General features: G+C 36.1%; 3 protein-coding genes across 7 annotated transcripts in view; 2 read left to right on the top strand and 1 right to left on the bottom strand.

Moving 5' to 3' along the window:
* Nucleotides 1-681: 681 nt before the first annotated feature.
* The window catches only part of LOC126970233 (sodium/potassium-transporting ATPase subunit alpha), a 78,929-nt gene continuing 65,890 nt past the window's right edge, over nucleotides 682-13,720 (top strand). For 2 of the 5 annotated variants that reach the window (XM_050816023.1, XM_050816024.1), the window contains exon 1: nucleotides 682-756. In XM_050816023.1, coding sequence (XP_050671980.1) covers nucleotides 733-756 — 24 coding nt within the window. In that variant the 5' untranslated portion in view covers nucleotides 682-732. The remainder of the gene's footprint in view (nucleotides 757-13,720) is intronic. The other 3 variants (XM_050816027.1, XM_050816030.1, XM_050816022.1) reach the window with 2 other exon arrangements.
* Nucleotides 5,773-8,427, top strand: LOC126970252 (putative nuclease HARBI1). Its single transcript, XM_050816073.1, has 2 exons — nucleotides 5,773-6,397; nucleotides 7,388-8,427. The coding sequence occupies exons 1-2, from the start codon at nucleotides 5,990-5,992 to the stop codon at nucleotides 8,195-8,197; spliced, it is 1,218 nt and encodes a 405-aa protein (XP_050672030.1). The 5' UTR covers nucleotides 5,773-5,989; the 3' UTR covers nucleotides 8,198-8,427.
* Nucleotides 6,413-8,842, bottom strand: LOC126970266 (uncharacterized). The gene is made up of 2 exons (XM_050816095.1): nucleotides 8,220-8,842; nucleotides 6,413-7,139 (listed from the first exon to the last, which is right to left on the bottom strand). Exons 1-2 carry the CDS (start codon nucleotides 8,544-8,546, stop codon nucleotides 6,531-6,533), a joined length of 936 nt encoding a protein of 311 aa, XP_050672052.1. The 5' UTR covers nucleotides 8,547-8,842; the 3' UTR covers nucleotides 6,413-6,530.

The following is a 13,720-nucleotide window of genomic DNA, read 5'->3' as shown; positions in this document are numbered from 1 at the left end:
CTTTTGTGAGAGGGATCATTGGATAGTCGTGAGATGTCTATGTATTGGTTAACAACGGTAACTTTTGTCCTAACTTGTTTTAATTAATTACTGGCTTTAATATTGTAATTAGCTCACGTCGTTATATTAGAGTATAAATTAAAAATAAATAGACATCACGAGATTTATATCTCATTTGTGCTTCTATTGTTTTACTAGGAAAGTACGACAAGAATAAATACAACCAATACAACAAAATATAAAAATAAATGAAATTTAGTAAAAAAACGAAGTGATTGCAACCAAACCAACTCAGCATTAAATTACAAAAATACTGGCACCAATGCGGACACAGTAGGAACCCTTAATTTGCCTAATTTTTCTTCGCAAGAATTATGATTAATTAGATAGTGTTACTATATTTTACTTCTCAATCCAAAGATCTATTTAAAAACATAATTTTTCTTTACTTCTTAATCATACATTTAATTTTTATGATGCGTATACGACGTAACATGTTTTTATGTAACGAATGCAGATAAATAAATGTTTTTTTTTTAATTATCTAATAGGTCTCGGTGATACACCATTTCCACTGATAATCATGAATTAGTACCAAGGTACTGCTATATACTCTCTAGACACCTGACACATTCCTAATTCCCATGCATTCTTCACATTTCAAGGGCTTTGTTTATTGATTTTCAAAATATGTCAAATTCAAATTTAAACGTCAAACAATTTGTGTGAACGATGGCGTCTAAGGAATCTCTCGATGTAAGTGCTATTTTAATTATTTTAACGATTGATAAGGCATTATTGTGTACAAGCTTACGTCTGTTATGTATTAGACTATCACCCTGCCATTAAAAAAGTGCTGAATTTATTGTACTATCATATGTACAATTGACCACACCCAGGCGGTTTACAGTGTACAAAATTTAAAATATTATGTACATTTCATTTTTCAGAACTTGAAAAAATAATTGTTGAAGTTTTTTAATTTATTATAATAGTGAATTGGTTTATTTAAATTATTCTACAAATACATCTAAACCAGACTGACTCTCCAACCACTTGCAAAGCTTCCTTAGAAGCTATGAGCATAAATCTTGTCATTTATTTCTTGTAGGGCTTTTGCGAAAATTGTTACATCAGAAATGCACATAATAGTTTTTGCATTACTTAATGGTAAGTGATCACAGTGTCACATGAAGCCCTGAAACATGAATGGAGTGATATATGATATATAAACCAATTAGTATTTGTCTGCAAGCCACACAAGATAGCAGTAAAAAGTGGTTATGAGACAAAGATTCTTAGTTAGTAAGTTACTCAGTTACTTCTCCCCTGTCTTGTTTTGTTTTCAAACTTTTTTAAAGTAAAACTTTTGCCTATTTTCTATGAATGCCCTTGTAAGTTGTAGTGTCATATATACACATATTATTGTCTCACCAAGTAGGTATATTAATCTGGAAGTTTATCTTTGTATTGAATTAAGAATATGAGTTGTTATTATATTCAGGGAGACAGCATCAGTACAATCAATTTGTCCACATGCAACACAGCATATCTAATTGTCGGGGATATAGGTTTAAATATGCATTTGTTGCTGATAACCATGTTTTCATGTGGTACTTCTGAATATCATCCTTTCATTAAGATCTAGTAAATCTCCTATCTAGATCCAGACCCATTATTTATTTCACTTAATAAATGTGGAAGTACTTCTCCATCCAATGAGACATGTTTTCAGATTCAAAGTTATTCTTCTACATGTAGTTAATGGTTTAATAATGTAGGGTTCTACTTTAACAGGGATCAATAATATAGTTAAAATTCAAATTCAAATATTTTACTCAAAACTGGATATGATATTACTTATTCAAAGTCAAAAACTTACCATCCAAAATGGATTGCATTATAGTCAGTATCTCTATAACTGCAGGATTAATATTAATGTTACATAAGGAGCTTATAACACATTCAAGCTGCAAGAAATTATTAATGATTATCCTATGGTAGATCTTTCTGTGCATACTCTTCTATGGTTTTTACATTATGATATTAATAACATGTAGCAATCAATCTATGCTTTGATTGGACTCTGATGTGAGACTAGCTCTGTAACATTGTTTACTCTATGGCGACTTAACAATTTTGAATTCTCTAAACACAGCTAAGGCTATATTCTCACCTGTTGTTTCGGGGTGAACCTGGACCAAATAGATCTGTACCTACTGATTTTGATGCGGGGTGGCATATATTTTGACATAGAAGCTCTATTAAATGAGGTATTGCGAATCTCACAAAATTTTGTTCATAGATGCAGTATCTAACTGAGAAGATTATTCGGGCGATCATTGGGAACAATAGCCGCCCACATGTCATTAACTCTTTTTTGTATCTTTGTTATAAGAAAAACCGATATACGTAAGAATCATTAAAATAGGGCCGGCCCAAAAGTTTTGGTTTATAGAATATAAAACAACCAAAGAAGAAAGACTAAATTTAAAATATCGGGTAAAAATATGCTAGACTCATTGATGGATACTGCGAATTTTTTTTGACAATTATAAGGTACTTAATTTTTTTTTTCGAATATTTGAAGCATTTTGTTGTTTAGAGCGGTTTGATAACGACGATCCAGCCAATTGACGGCATCCGCATTTATATTAGAGGACACAACACACTTCAAGACGCGCTCGTACAAGGTTACCTCTAGGAAAAATACTCACTAGCCCAAAAGCATAATAGCTCTTTAAAAACTGTGTTTCCTTTGATATTTCGATTGTAGAAATGATGTGAAACGATATTATTGGTTTTAAAATAAAGGTTAAGAAAGTAGGCTTTAGTGGTAGGCTTCGTAGCACAGTATGTCGGCTACGTAGGCTCACCATTGCTGCACTAGTTCCTCGATATCCGGAGCGTTAAGTCATCTCCGCTCTTCTTGATTCTTTGGCGTTGCGTAGAGATGTGAGCGCTCTCTGCATCTTCTACCAAAGTGTCACACGTATTGCGAGCGAAAGACGTAGCTTGTAACACACACTAGAGCATTAGGCTCTATCGAAACGTAAAAGGCAGCGCGTGTCAATTACCATCAGCTGAACGCCCTGCTCGTCTCGTCCCTTATTTTCATAAAAAAAATCTGCCAATTGCGATTTACGAAATACAGTCCGCTGACAGACAGACGGACTGCGGAAGAATGGAAATAAGTTTCCCTTTGGTTTGTAGAAGAAAAGATACACATTTCGATTAACAATAATGAAAAGTAAGAGGCTCTTATAATTAATCTTATAAGGCTTTTATAATTTAAAGACAAAGTGACTTCGCCTTTATAGAGACATTTAGAAAGTGTTAATGAACACATTCTTCGTTTAGTCTATGTAGCAGTTTAAGTTAGAGTAGAATTTCTTATTAGCCTAAGACTTAAGTTAAGGCTAGATTGTTATGCAAGTGGAGCAACATTATACTAAATATATTATTGTTATGTTCCGGAGGAAAGAAAATCTTTTCACTGATATAGTAAAATTTAAGATGTTCGTTATGACTTACTACGTTTATACCTTAGTTGTGTTAGGGCGTGGCCTGCACATTAGAGTCTACGATTCTTTCACTAGATAGCCGACTAATGAGATTTCTACTAATTGAATAATGTAATGGTATATCTAGGGCTACCACTCCACAAAATGATTTTTACTGGTTTTGTCGAGAAAATATAAAGGAAGAAACTACTAAATGACTCGACAGACTTTGTCTTTCCAAATAAAAATGTGTTATGATCAACTTGGCAAAGGGAGCTAATAAAATATATGAAATGTTCAGCAAGTTTGTGCACCTCATCCAGCATCCTTACAGTATCCTTATGCATCCCTTTTAACTCTTCTAGAAGGCCTTCTTGCCCATCTCTCCAATTACATATGTCGAATTTGACTATTCGGCGGAGTGCCTCCAACTCTTTTTTCGCAACTCCGCCGTCTGCCTCCACACATCCGCTTTCTTCAGCCGCTGCGTCTCCTGTCGATTTGCAAAAGATCATCCGATGTGATGATTATGTCCAGTTGATCCGTACACTCAATCGTTATTAAATCTTGTCAATAATAGTTATTGATCTGTCTCGATTCTGGCCGCACATGAAACTCTAAGTGATGTGAGGACGAAATGATGATCGGGCTTCCAACAAGTTTCTTGAGAATCCAAAATTTTCTGTGGCAGGCACCATTTGGGATATATCGGTGACTGGTTCTCCTGCAGATCTCCTCATTTCTGATTCGATCTAGCAGGGACTTATTACTTCAGGGACCTTGACGACAGAAAAAGGCGCCGCTGTGATGTGCATCTAACCGGCATTCTAGTGGAAAACATTCCCTCCGGTAAATGGCAAATTTCATGGTTTTAGGCAGGAGCGTGCATACCATATAAGCAATTAGTCAGTACCTTCCTAACATACATAAATATAGTACTAGTGTTAAAGTTCATTTAGTTTAATTTAGTTCTGAAATTCATTACCATTAAACAAACTATGGAACACCCACTCATAAAATCTTTCCTTACCCTGGATCTTAAATACCTACGGTAGGCAGTCTCCAGATTGCATATTCGATATACAACTTCAATATTTAGACCTCAAAGTCTATTACTGTCGGACTAAAGCGTAACTATGACTAGTAAGATCTAGAGTGCCTACCTTGCTGGAAAACCAATGCGCGCTCCTGGTTTTAGGTAACTTATTGCATAGACCGTATCATAAATCCAGAAGATTGTTGGAATTTAAGGTCTATTAATGCGCTTATCTAATAGGTATATTTACAGTCTCTTGCACTGGTATTGCACTGCGCGACTATCGCTTTACGCGAGGTGCGATCTGCGCATGTCCTTCCCCCTCCCTTCGCCAGTGAACCATATTTTTGACTACTGCGCATGAAATGATACTATTCAACATAATATGTGGAGTCTGATTTGCGCATATATTATTACATTTATTGCGCATATATTATTTCATTATACAGTAAAGAATGCTTTGATTTCACGTACAATTATCTAATCTCTATAATATTTTATTGTTAGTTCAAAAATTGGAATAGATACATTAGGGTTACAATTATTTTACGTGACATTATGACGGTTAATCTTTCTACGAAACTCGAAAAGTTTCTCGTATAAATATAACCTGGGCAACTCTGTTTAACATGAGCTATCTGCCTGTGAAAGTCTTGTCAAAGTAGGTTCAGTCGATTAGGATTCTCGAATAAGTTCCGTGGTATATTAATTTGCATACTATATAATATAAAAATTAATTTGTGTGGCAACCCTAGTGTAAACCCTGAGCGTCTCTATTGTTTATTTTCTTTAGAAGCTAATGAGCTACAATACTTCAGCTATAGTCGGTCAAGAGTCATCTTCGAAGTCGCTCCGGAAAATTAGGTTACAAAATAATATACTAACGTTAACATTTTGGCGGAATGTGATGTTGGGAAGCTAAGAATTATGAGGTCTGTGTTTGTTATACAAAATAATTAGTGCTGGGCTGGTGGGCCACGCCAGAATGTTGAGATAAATCACGGATGGTTAGTTTATCTGGCATATTTAATGGACTTCGAAAGCTTCGAGCATTTGGGTCAGATTTATTGATTGAAATTTTACCCCTTTCATGTTACTAAAATGATCCGATATTTATAACATACGCTTAGTTCCGATGACAAAACAACAATATATTAAGTATCATAGTAAATCCAAAATGGCCGCCAAAAGTGGTGGATTACATATCTTTTAATAAAACCCTCAAGGGTTTATATTGGTGCTCCCACATTGCCGTTATAAAATGTTTGTAAACATTTTATAACACCAAAACATTTACTAACAAATGTTAACAATTGTTGCACTTTGTTAGAAACTGTTACATGTTATAAGTGCTCCTACATTGATGGAAAATGTTTAAACATTTTATAACATCTAGTATTGGCTCGCAGTTTGGTTTCGCCTTCTGAGGGCTGAGGACGTCTACACGAAAATGGAAGAAGATTTGCTCATTGGAATAGCTTTTATTTTTTGTTTAAAAAAGAAGAAAAAGCGCTCTTATTGGATGCGCCAAACGCTAAAAGCTAGAGGAAAATATAGTGCCACAGACTATCTCAAGGATTTAGGTATTGATGGTTGCTTAAAAGATTTTATAAGAATGAACAGTTCCGAATTTGAATATCTACAAAATTTAATTGGGGCAAAAATAGGCAAACGAGACACTACATTTAGAAAATCTGTAAGTGTGACGGAAAGACTTGCGGTAACGTTAAGATTTTTGGCAACTGGTAGCAGTTATAAAAGTCTTGGAAATGTGTTCAAGTTGTCAGACCAAGTGATATCTATTATCGTACCAGAAGTGTGCGAGGCTCTCAATGAGGTTTTAAAGGAATACATACAGGTAAGTCAAACAACATTTTTAATTATTTTTTTATTTACTTTTAATATGATCTAATCTAATCATACTTTAGGTAGGTACCTATCTTACCTTACTAATAATTTTTTTAATACTTAACAAACCAAACATGTATTTTTTAATTTTTGATTGATTCCAACAAATCGTTTAATGATTGGGTCGAATCTTGGCTTGATTCCGATAAATTAGACGGACTCTGTGTTCTTGCGCTGGTACGAGTATGTGTCCTGGAGTTATCCGAAGAACTGGTTTCAAATGAAGCCGAGGGACTCGGTGCGGTGTAGTATCCTCTCGAGCTACAGTCAGCATTATTTTCCGAAAAAGTGGATAGATTTGGTTCAGAGTTGTATCCCCAGGAACTACTAGCGGTTGGGTCTGTAAAGGTTGTTGGAAAATCATATTGTCCCATTGTCGCATTGTACAAAATATTGTTAATGTGATGTTGAGCAGTATTCTTAGCATGACTGTTTTTTATTTGTTTCAGTTTCATCGAGACATACTCTCCAAATGCGTCATTTTCATCCCTGCTTTTTCTAGATTCGTACATTCTTTGTAAAATATTTACAGCTTCTTGTTGTGTTGGATCTTGTTCTACTTCAGGCCGTCTTCTTTTCCGAAATGGTTTTGGGGTGGCGAAAGGCGTGCCCGTAGTTTCATCAGTGACAGTATTTCCTGTTTCGTTCAAACTGAGAGTGTTTTCTGAAGCAATTCTGTTTTCTTCGTTACCCTGAAAGAATAGAACTAAACGATAATTTCAAGTTATAGGCGCGTCAAATTAGCTAAAATTGTAAAAAAATCTATAACCGCGATTTTCTTTTTCTATTACTTAACAACCCTTAACTGAAATCATATTTTTTTATAGTGTATTCTATTAATATTTCATACTTAATAAAAATATCCAATAAAATTTGTTAGAATAACGAGTTATAAATTTATTTTTCGCGCCTATTTCTTAATCTTCTATTTTTGTTCCAGATACCAACAACACCTCAAGAGTGGCTACACGTGGCAAATTCATTTGAAGAAAAATGGAATTTCCCAAATTGCTTAGGAAGTATCGATGGAAAGCACGTAGCCATACAAAAGCCAATTGATAGCGGCAGTGAATATTACAACTATAAAGGATTTTACAGCGTTGTACTTTTAGCGATAGTGGACGCAGAATACAACTTTCTGTACGTGAATATTGGCTGCCAAGGACGCATAAGTGATGGCGGAGTTTTCGCAAACACAAAATTTCGAAATAAAATTAACGACAATAGTTTAAAAATACCCAGTGACAGCTCACTACCAGGCAGAAACAAACCTCTTCCTTATGTGTTCGTAACAGATGATGCGTTCCCTTTACAAAAACACTTATTAAAACCTTTTCCAGGACCACAGGATAGCAATTCTAAGGAAAGAATCTTCAGTTATAGACTGAGTCGTGCGAGGAGAACAGTAGAGAACGCATTTGGGATTTTGTCAGCCAGATTTAGAGTTTTACGAACTACAATATTATTAGATCCAGAAAAAACTACTACTTTAATTATGACATGCGTGCTACTGCATAATTTTATAAGAAAAACTGAATCGAGCATGATTTACGCTCCATCTCAATACTATGATGGAGATGACATAGTAACTGGTACACGTATCGATGGACAATGGAGATTAGAACAGCAGCAATTAACACCACTTGAAGCATGTGAATCCCTGACAGATGATGGGAAAGAAATAAGAAAAGAATTCGCAGAATATTTTTCAAATGAAGGGTTTTTGGACTGGGCATCTAAATATTATTAAAAGACGTTAAAATAAAACTCACCTGCAACCCTCCATCGACAGTTAAACTTGGAATATTTTTGCCTTTAAGGAACATGAGTTTTTTAAATGCAAACCATTTACTTGACTCATTAGCTCCTGCACCAGATTTATTAGATTTACATTCTCGGTTAAATTGACCTACGAGTGATCGAATCTTTTTTTCAATTACTTTTTTATCCATATTAAATTCACTGGCAATTTCCATCCAAGCATCGTGTTTTTTATTTCGGTCTTTGTAGCTCTCTGACATCGTGTTCCATAGTACTTCTCTTGCTTGAAACATTTCAATCAGTTTGTAAACATCATCGTTATTCCAATTACCGGACATATTTTATTGCTTGGCGCACGCGCAACCACTAATACACACGCACAGCGATGCACGCTGACACAAAGGAACTGACAAGCGAGACACCACGCGCAGCGACCTGCGTACTCTAACCCCCACCGCACCGCACCGCCTATCCCGCCATCACCCTTATAAAATGTTTACAAACAAAAGATAACACATTTTACTAACATTACTAAACATTTTCTAACATGAAAATTTATTTGTGATTAAATGTTTGCTAACAAATGTTTACTAACGTTATTAAACATTTTCTAACGGCAATGTGGGAGCACCATATGTACTGTTCTAAATGTTCTGTAGACAAATTGTGTCTACGATCGCTTAGTAAATTTTTGTAAGCGGAAAAGGAGCTTTCTACGTCTACTGAGGTTACTAGGCAGAATTTAAATTTGGGTGCAATGTATGAAAAGCATCGAACGATGAGCGAGATCGAGCGTAAAAATGGATAAATATTATTTTTTTTTCTAAAATATGCAACTACCGCTGAAAAGGTACTAATTATGCAAAAGCATATGCAATATGATATAATCATATAATCCGGTCTCTAGTTATAAGGAATTGGTGTTTTTCAACTTTATTCCTCAGCAATTGTTCGAACTGTAATTATTAACTACTTGCCCAAGAATTAAACTGTTTTTCGTAGATTTCGTTTCGTTGTTGTATTTTTTTCGCAAATTGTCATTTGAACTCGTCCCTATTGTCGATTCGCGCCTGGGATTCGTGAAAGAATGACATACTTTCTGCACTTGTATCAAAATGGGCAATTTTTCTTCTGATAGTGCTATTTTTGAGAGCAGAGGGAGTTAATTAAGATGTTCACTACATCTTCATCAGTTGTAGATGTTGTTTCAGTAGTTGTTGGTAGAGCTACTCAGTTTAACTGTGGGGATTCATTAAAGACATGTTATGTATATCGACGATAAACACCAAGCGTTACTTTTTCTTTGATGATTCCTTGCGGGAATCTGTAGTTCTTGCGATAATTTTTTTTTGTTTCCTCAAATGATTTCGACAGATTCAGGCCTTAACAGCCTTTTCATTTCTAGCAGCACGCAGCCGCCCCCATTTCTATGGTCTACGCCAGAGGATATGTTAATATAATATATTTCGATCGCTTTTGGAAAATTTTGAAAATAACAGACCACTACATATCCACTTTGTGCAAGGCAAACACTGCGATTAATAATCCCTTGTTCAACACAATTTCATTATTGTAATTTGATATTAAGCTCTATAATATTATGTGAGATGGCATCAAAAGCTCGAAGTTGAAAGGATTGGAGTTTTAATTAATACAAAATTGGAAGTATTTATGTCCTGACTAGTTATAAAATAAGCAAGGTGCTGCAAGATGAATGGATTATGATCAAGTAGTTCTATGTAATAGGTGTCTGAGTCGTCGTCTCGTAAGGTCTCGCTGACGCAAGCGGCCGCACTTCCCGTCGGATGTGGAAAATGAGACCGTGTCCTTAGAGACGCTCGTGGGTGGCAACAAATGATGTGTGGACCCTAGCGCTCGTTATGTGCTACACTAGATGGCCGCGACTTTGTCCGTTTGCAGTTTTTTTTGTATGTTAGCTTGCTAGCACTTGAATAAATACCCCATGGACATCTGATATAAAATAAATACTACAGCTTACTTACTACCACTTGGAGATTCCTTTGCACCGGATTGCGGCTTAATTATCGGTACCACAACGGCGACTATTTCTACCGTGAAGCAGTAATGTGTAAGCATTATCGTGTATCGGTCTGAAGGGCGCTGTAGCTAGTGAAATTACTGGGCAAATGAGACTTGACATCTTATGTCTCAAGGTGACGAGCGCAGTTGTATTGTCGCTCAGATATTTTGGTTTTTTTAATAATCTTGAGCGGCACTTCATTGTAATGGGCAGGGCGTATCAATTACCATCAGCGGAACGTCCTGCTCGTCTCATTACTTATTTCATAAAAAAAGCTGGAGATACGTTTTTCGGTCAGTGACGGGAGTGGTAATATGGTCTGCCTGGCAAATTGCGTGGCAGTAGACTAAAGGCAAAAAAGTTTAGTGCTGTTGATATTTCGGAATTTGATCATAATTATATGGAAATGAAACATAGCTAAATCAGTTGGGAGAGTAAAGCTTTTCGTCGATTCCAATGTAGAAGAATATTGATACGGTGACGTGGGAATTGCATCTCTTGGCCTCAGTTTGTGATCTTAATTCTGTTCGAAGTAAAAGAAATTGTAATTTAGGGAGATATATAGTGTAGGTGACGCTGTGGTGTTGTAAACTGCATGTGAGCGGTGATCCCTCACTACGAAGTTCAAATATATTAATTCGTAATAGGATTTTTAAATTACTTATTTAAAGTTGAAGTTAGATAACTTGGACCTGAGAAGAAGTATGTGATCCACATGCCTCCCTCTCCTCCCCTTCAACTTAAAAAGGCTTCTAAGATACTTGGAGAACTCATTGAAGTTCAATTCTGCGCCTTCAATGTGTATGTTCTATAAAAACTTATACTAATGTTACAGCTATCATTTGCCATGTATTGTATAGGCCCATTTGGCCAATACTTTATTAAAAATTCTACATGCAAAGTCGCGTCGCAAACGTTAGTACTGTAAATACGAGGGGCGGTCAAAAAGTTCGCGGAATGGCGGGGTTGGCGGGGGTGAGGTCGCTCCTCCAGGTAGCCGCTACTTGAGTAACTCATAATTACTATATATGCCAATTTCTAGCCTAATTGGGTCATTAGCTTTCGAGTTACAAACGAGTGAACAAGTAAATCGGGAACAAACTAGCCACTATGGAGAAAATTGAACATCGCGCCGTCGTAAAGTTCCTCACCAAACAAGGAAAAACGCCTCAAACTATTTTGCAAGAGATGTTAGCTGTTTACGGAGACTCTGCTCCTGGTAAAACCATGATTTACAAATGGCACGGCCTTTTCAAGCAAGGAAGGGAGTCAATTGAAGATGATCCTCGACCTGGACGGCCCATTGAGGCCACTACGCCGGAAATCATTGAAAAAGTTGAAAAACTTGTATTGGAAGACGGAAGGTTGAAGAAGAAACAACTTGCAGCATCAGTTGGAGTATCAGAAACCACAATTTTAAATATTCTTCATCAACATCTTGGCATGAGTAAAGTGTGTTCAAGGTGGGTCCCGAGAATGCTCACGCCGCTGCAAAAACGTGAGCGCGTCAACTGTTCCCGCGAGTATTTGGACCGCTGTGGAGAAGTTAGGGAAGAAATTATGGCCCGAATTGTAACCGGTGATGAAACTTGGGTTCACCACTATGAGCCTGAGTCAAAGCAGGAGTCGATGCAGTGGCACAAAAAAGGCACACCACCCCCAAAAAAATTTAAAGTGTCGCAATCGGCCGGAAAGATCATGGCGACTATTTTTTGGGATACTGAAGGTATTCTTTTGATCGATTATAAAGAACGTGGTGTTTCTATAACGGGAGAGTACTACGCTTCCCTATTGGACCGATTAAAAGAAGCTATTAAAGAAAAAAGAAGAGGAAAACTGACAAAAGGTGTACTCCTTTTGCACGACAACGCGCCCGTTCACACGAGTCATGTTGCGACGGCTGCCATTCATCGATGCGGTTTTGAACAACTACGCCATCCACCCTACAGTCCAGACCTGGCCCCTAGCGATTTTTATTTATTCCCAAAGATGAAGAAAGAGCTGCGTGGAAAAAAATTTAGAGACGATGATGAAGTCAAGTCGGCGATTTCGGCGTATTTTGACGCCCAAGACAAAACCTATTTTTTCGACGGTATTAATAAGTTATATGCCAGATCCCAAAAATGTATTCGTGTTAAGGGGGAATATATTGAAAAGGAAAAATAACATAATGTATCATTTCATCTTTTTTCCCAGTCATTCCGCGAACTTTTTGACCTCCCCTCGTACATAGAGTCATTAAATTGCTGAGCGCAGCCACAAAATTATACTAATCTCTATCAACTTTATTCCTCTCCAACACTTGGTTAGATCCCCAAGATAATCTTTATTGTGCCATTATTTATTGTACGCTAAGGAAATCTTTGTGAGTAAATTTTTTATTATCTGTCATTAATATTGTAGTCAAGACTTTTTTGTTTACTCTATAGATGTGGATGCTGAGTTGTAATGGTTCATGGGAAACTTTAAGCTAACTAGAACAGAGTTGTAAGTTTCTTTGGTGTGGTTGAAACTTAAACTTAATTGATCACTTAATAATGGAAAATTATGTATTAAATTGTGTAGTGTTGTTTTAATATTATTGTATTGATGACAAAATTGATTGTCTTAGATTTCCACCTGTATATTGACTCATCACGATATTTCTGGAACTATAAGGCGTAGAGACTTGAAATTTGGTAAGAATACTCACCGAGTAGAGGTCAGCTAATAACGGATTTTACGAAATTCCACCCGCAAGTATATTTTTTTATTATGAACAGAACAATGCATGTAGGATCAGCTAGTCAATTTCAGAGATTCATTACGAGATACTTTTCAGAACGTCCTGTTGGAACCTTTAATTTCTTATTATATTCTAGTTGGGGTATTAATTTCAGGTGGCTATTCGTGCATGCTAACTACAATCTTGAGTGGAGAGGAAACTGCTCCAAGGGCGCGGAACACTTTCAGATCTGCTGATTTTCTAAATGCAGCTGAATGATTCGTAAATTCGTCAGTCTTTCAATGATGATGTGTGATGATGTCAAACATTTAGCACACTTGTACGTGTCATCTCTAAAAAAGAGTATATTTTACGAATAAACTATATCCTTGTATTAAGGCTTCGCCAAATTTAAAACTATAAGCATGTGTCAGAAATTTATTGGTTCCAAAAAAGATTGTAACGTCGTGTATAAATGTTCATTATACAGAAAAAAATATAAGTATGAGAAAGTACTCTAGTTGGATAGGAATATGCACATTTTTGCTATGAATACTAAGTCTTTAACTAGTTTCAGGAATTAATAATGAAGCAATTTATTCGGTTAATTTTATTTCTATAATTGATGTTAGTTACATAAAACCCCGATAAAAATATTGCTGTACACATTTTTAGCCCAAATTGGAATATGCATTTCTTTCAAGATATGCTATGGTATCATAATATGGGGTAACTCGGCAGTAATAAATAGAGTCTTAATAGCGCAA

The sequence above is a fragment of the Leptidea sinapis genome, chromosome 20 (assembly GCF_905404315.1).
Source record: "Leptidea sinapis chromosome 20, ilLepSina1.1, whole genome shotgun sequence".
Classification (NCBI taxonomy): Eukaryota; Metazoa; Arthropoda; class Insecta; order Lepidoptera; family Pieridae; genus Leptidea; species Leptidea sinapis.
Note: the sequence above shows the minus strand (reverse complement) of the source record. Positions and strands in the feature narration are given on the sequence as shown.

Excerpts from the sequence above, each read along its gene's own strand:
- LOC126970252 (XM_050816073.1), top strand. The coding sequence starts at position 5,990 with ATGGAAGAAGATTTGCTCATTGGAATAGCTTTTATTTTTTGTTTAAAA. Across the intron at positions 6,398-7,387 it reads TTTTAAAGGAATACATACAG|ATACCAACAACACCTCAAGA; the intron begins GTAAGTCAAACA and ends TTTTTGTTCCAG.
- LOC126970266 (XM_050816095.1), bottom strand. The coding sequence starts at position 8,546 with ATGTCCGGTAATTGGAATAACGATGATGTTTACAAACTGATTGAAATG. Across the intron at positions 7,140-8,219 it reads CTGTCGATGGAGGGTTGCAG|GGTAACGAAGAAAACAGAAT; the intron begins GTGAGTTTTATT and ends CTATTCTTTCAG.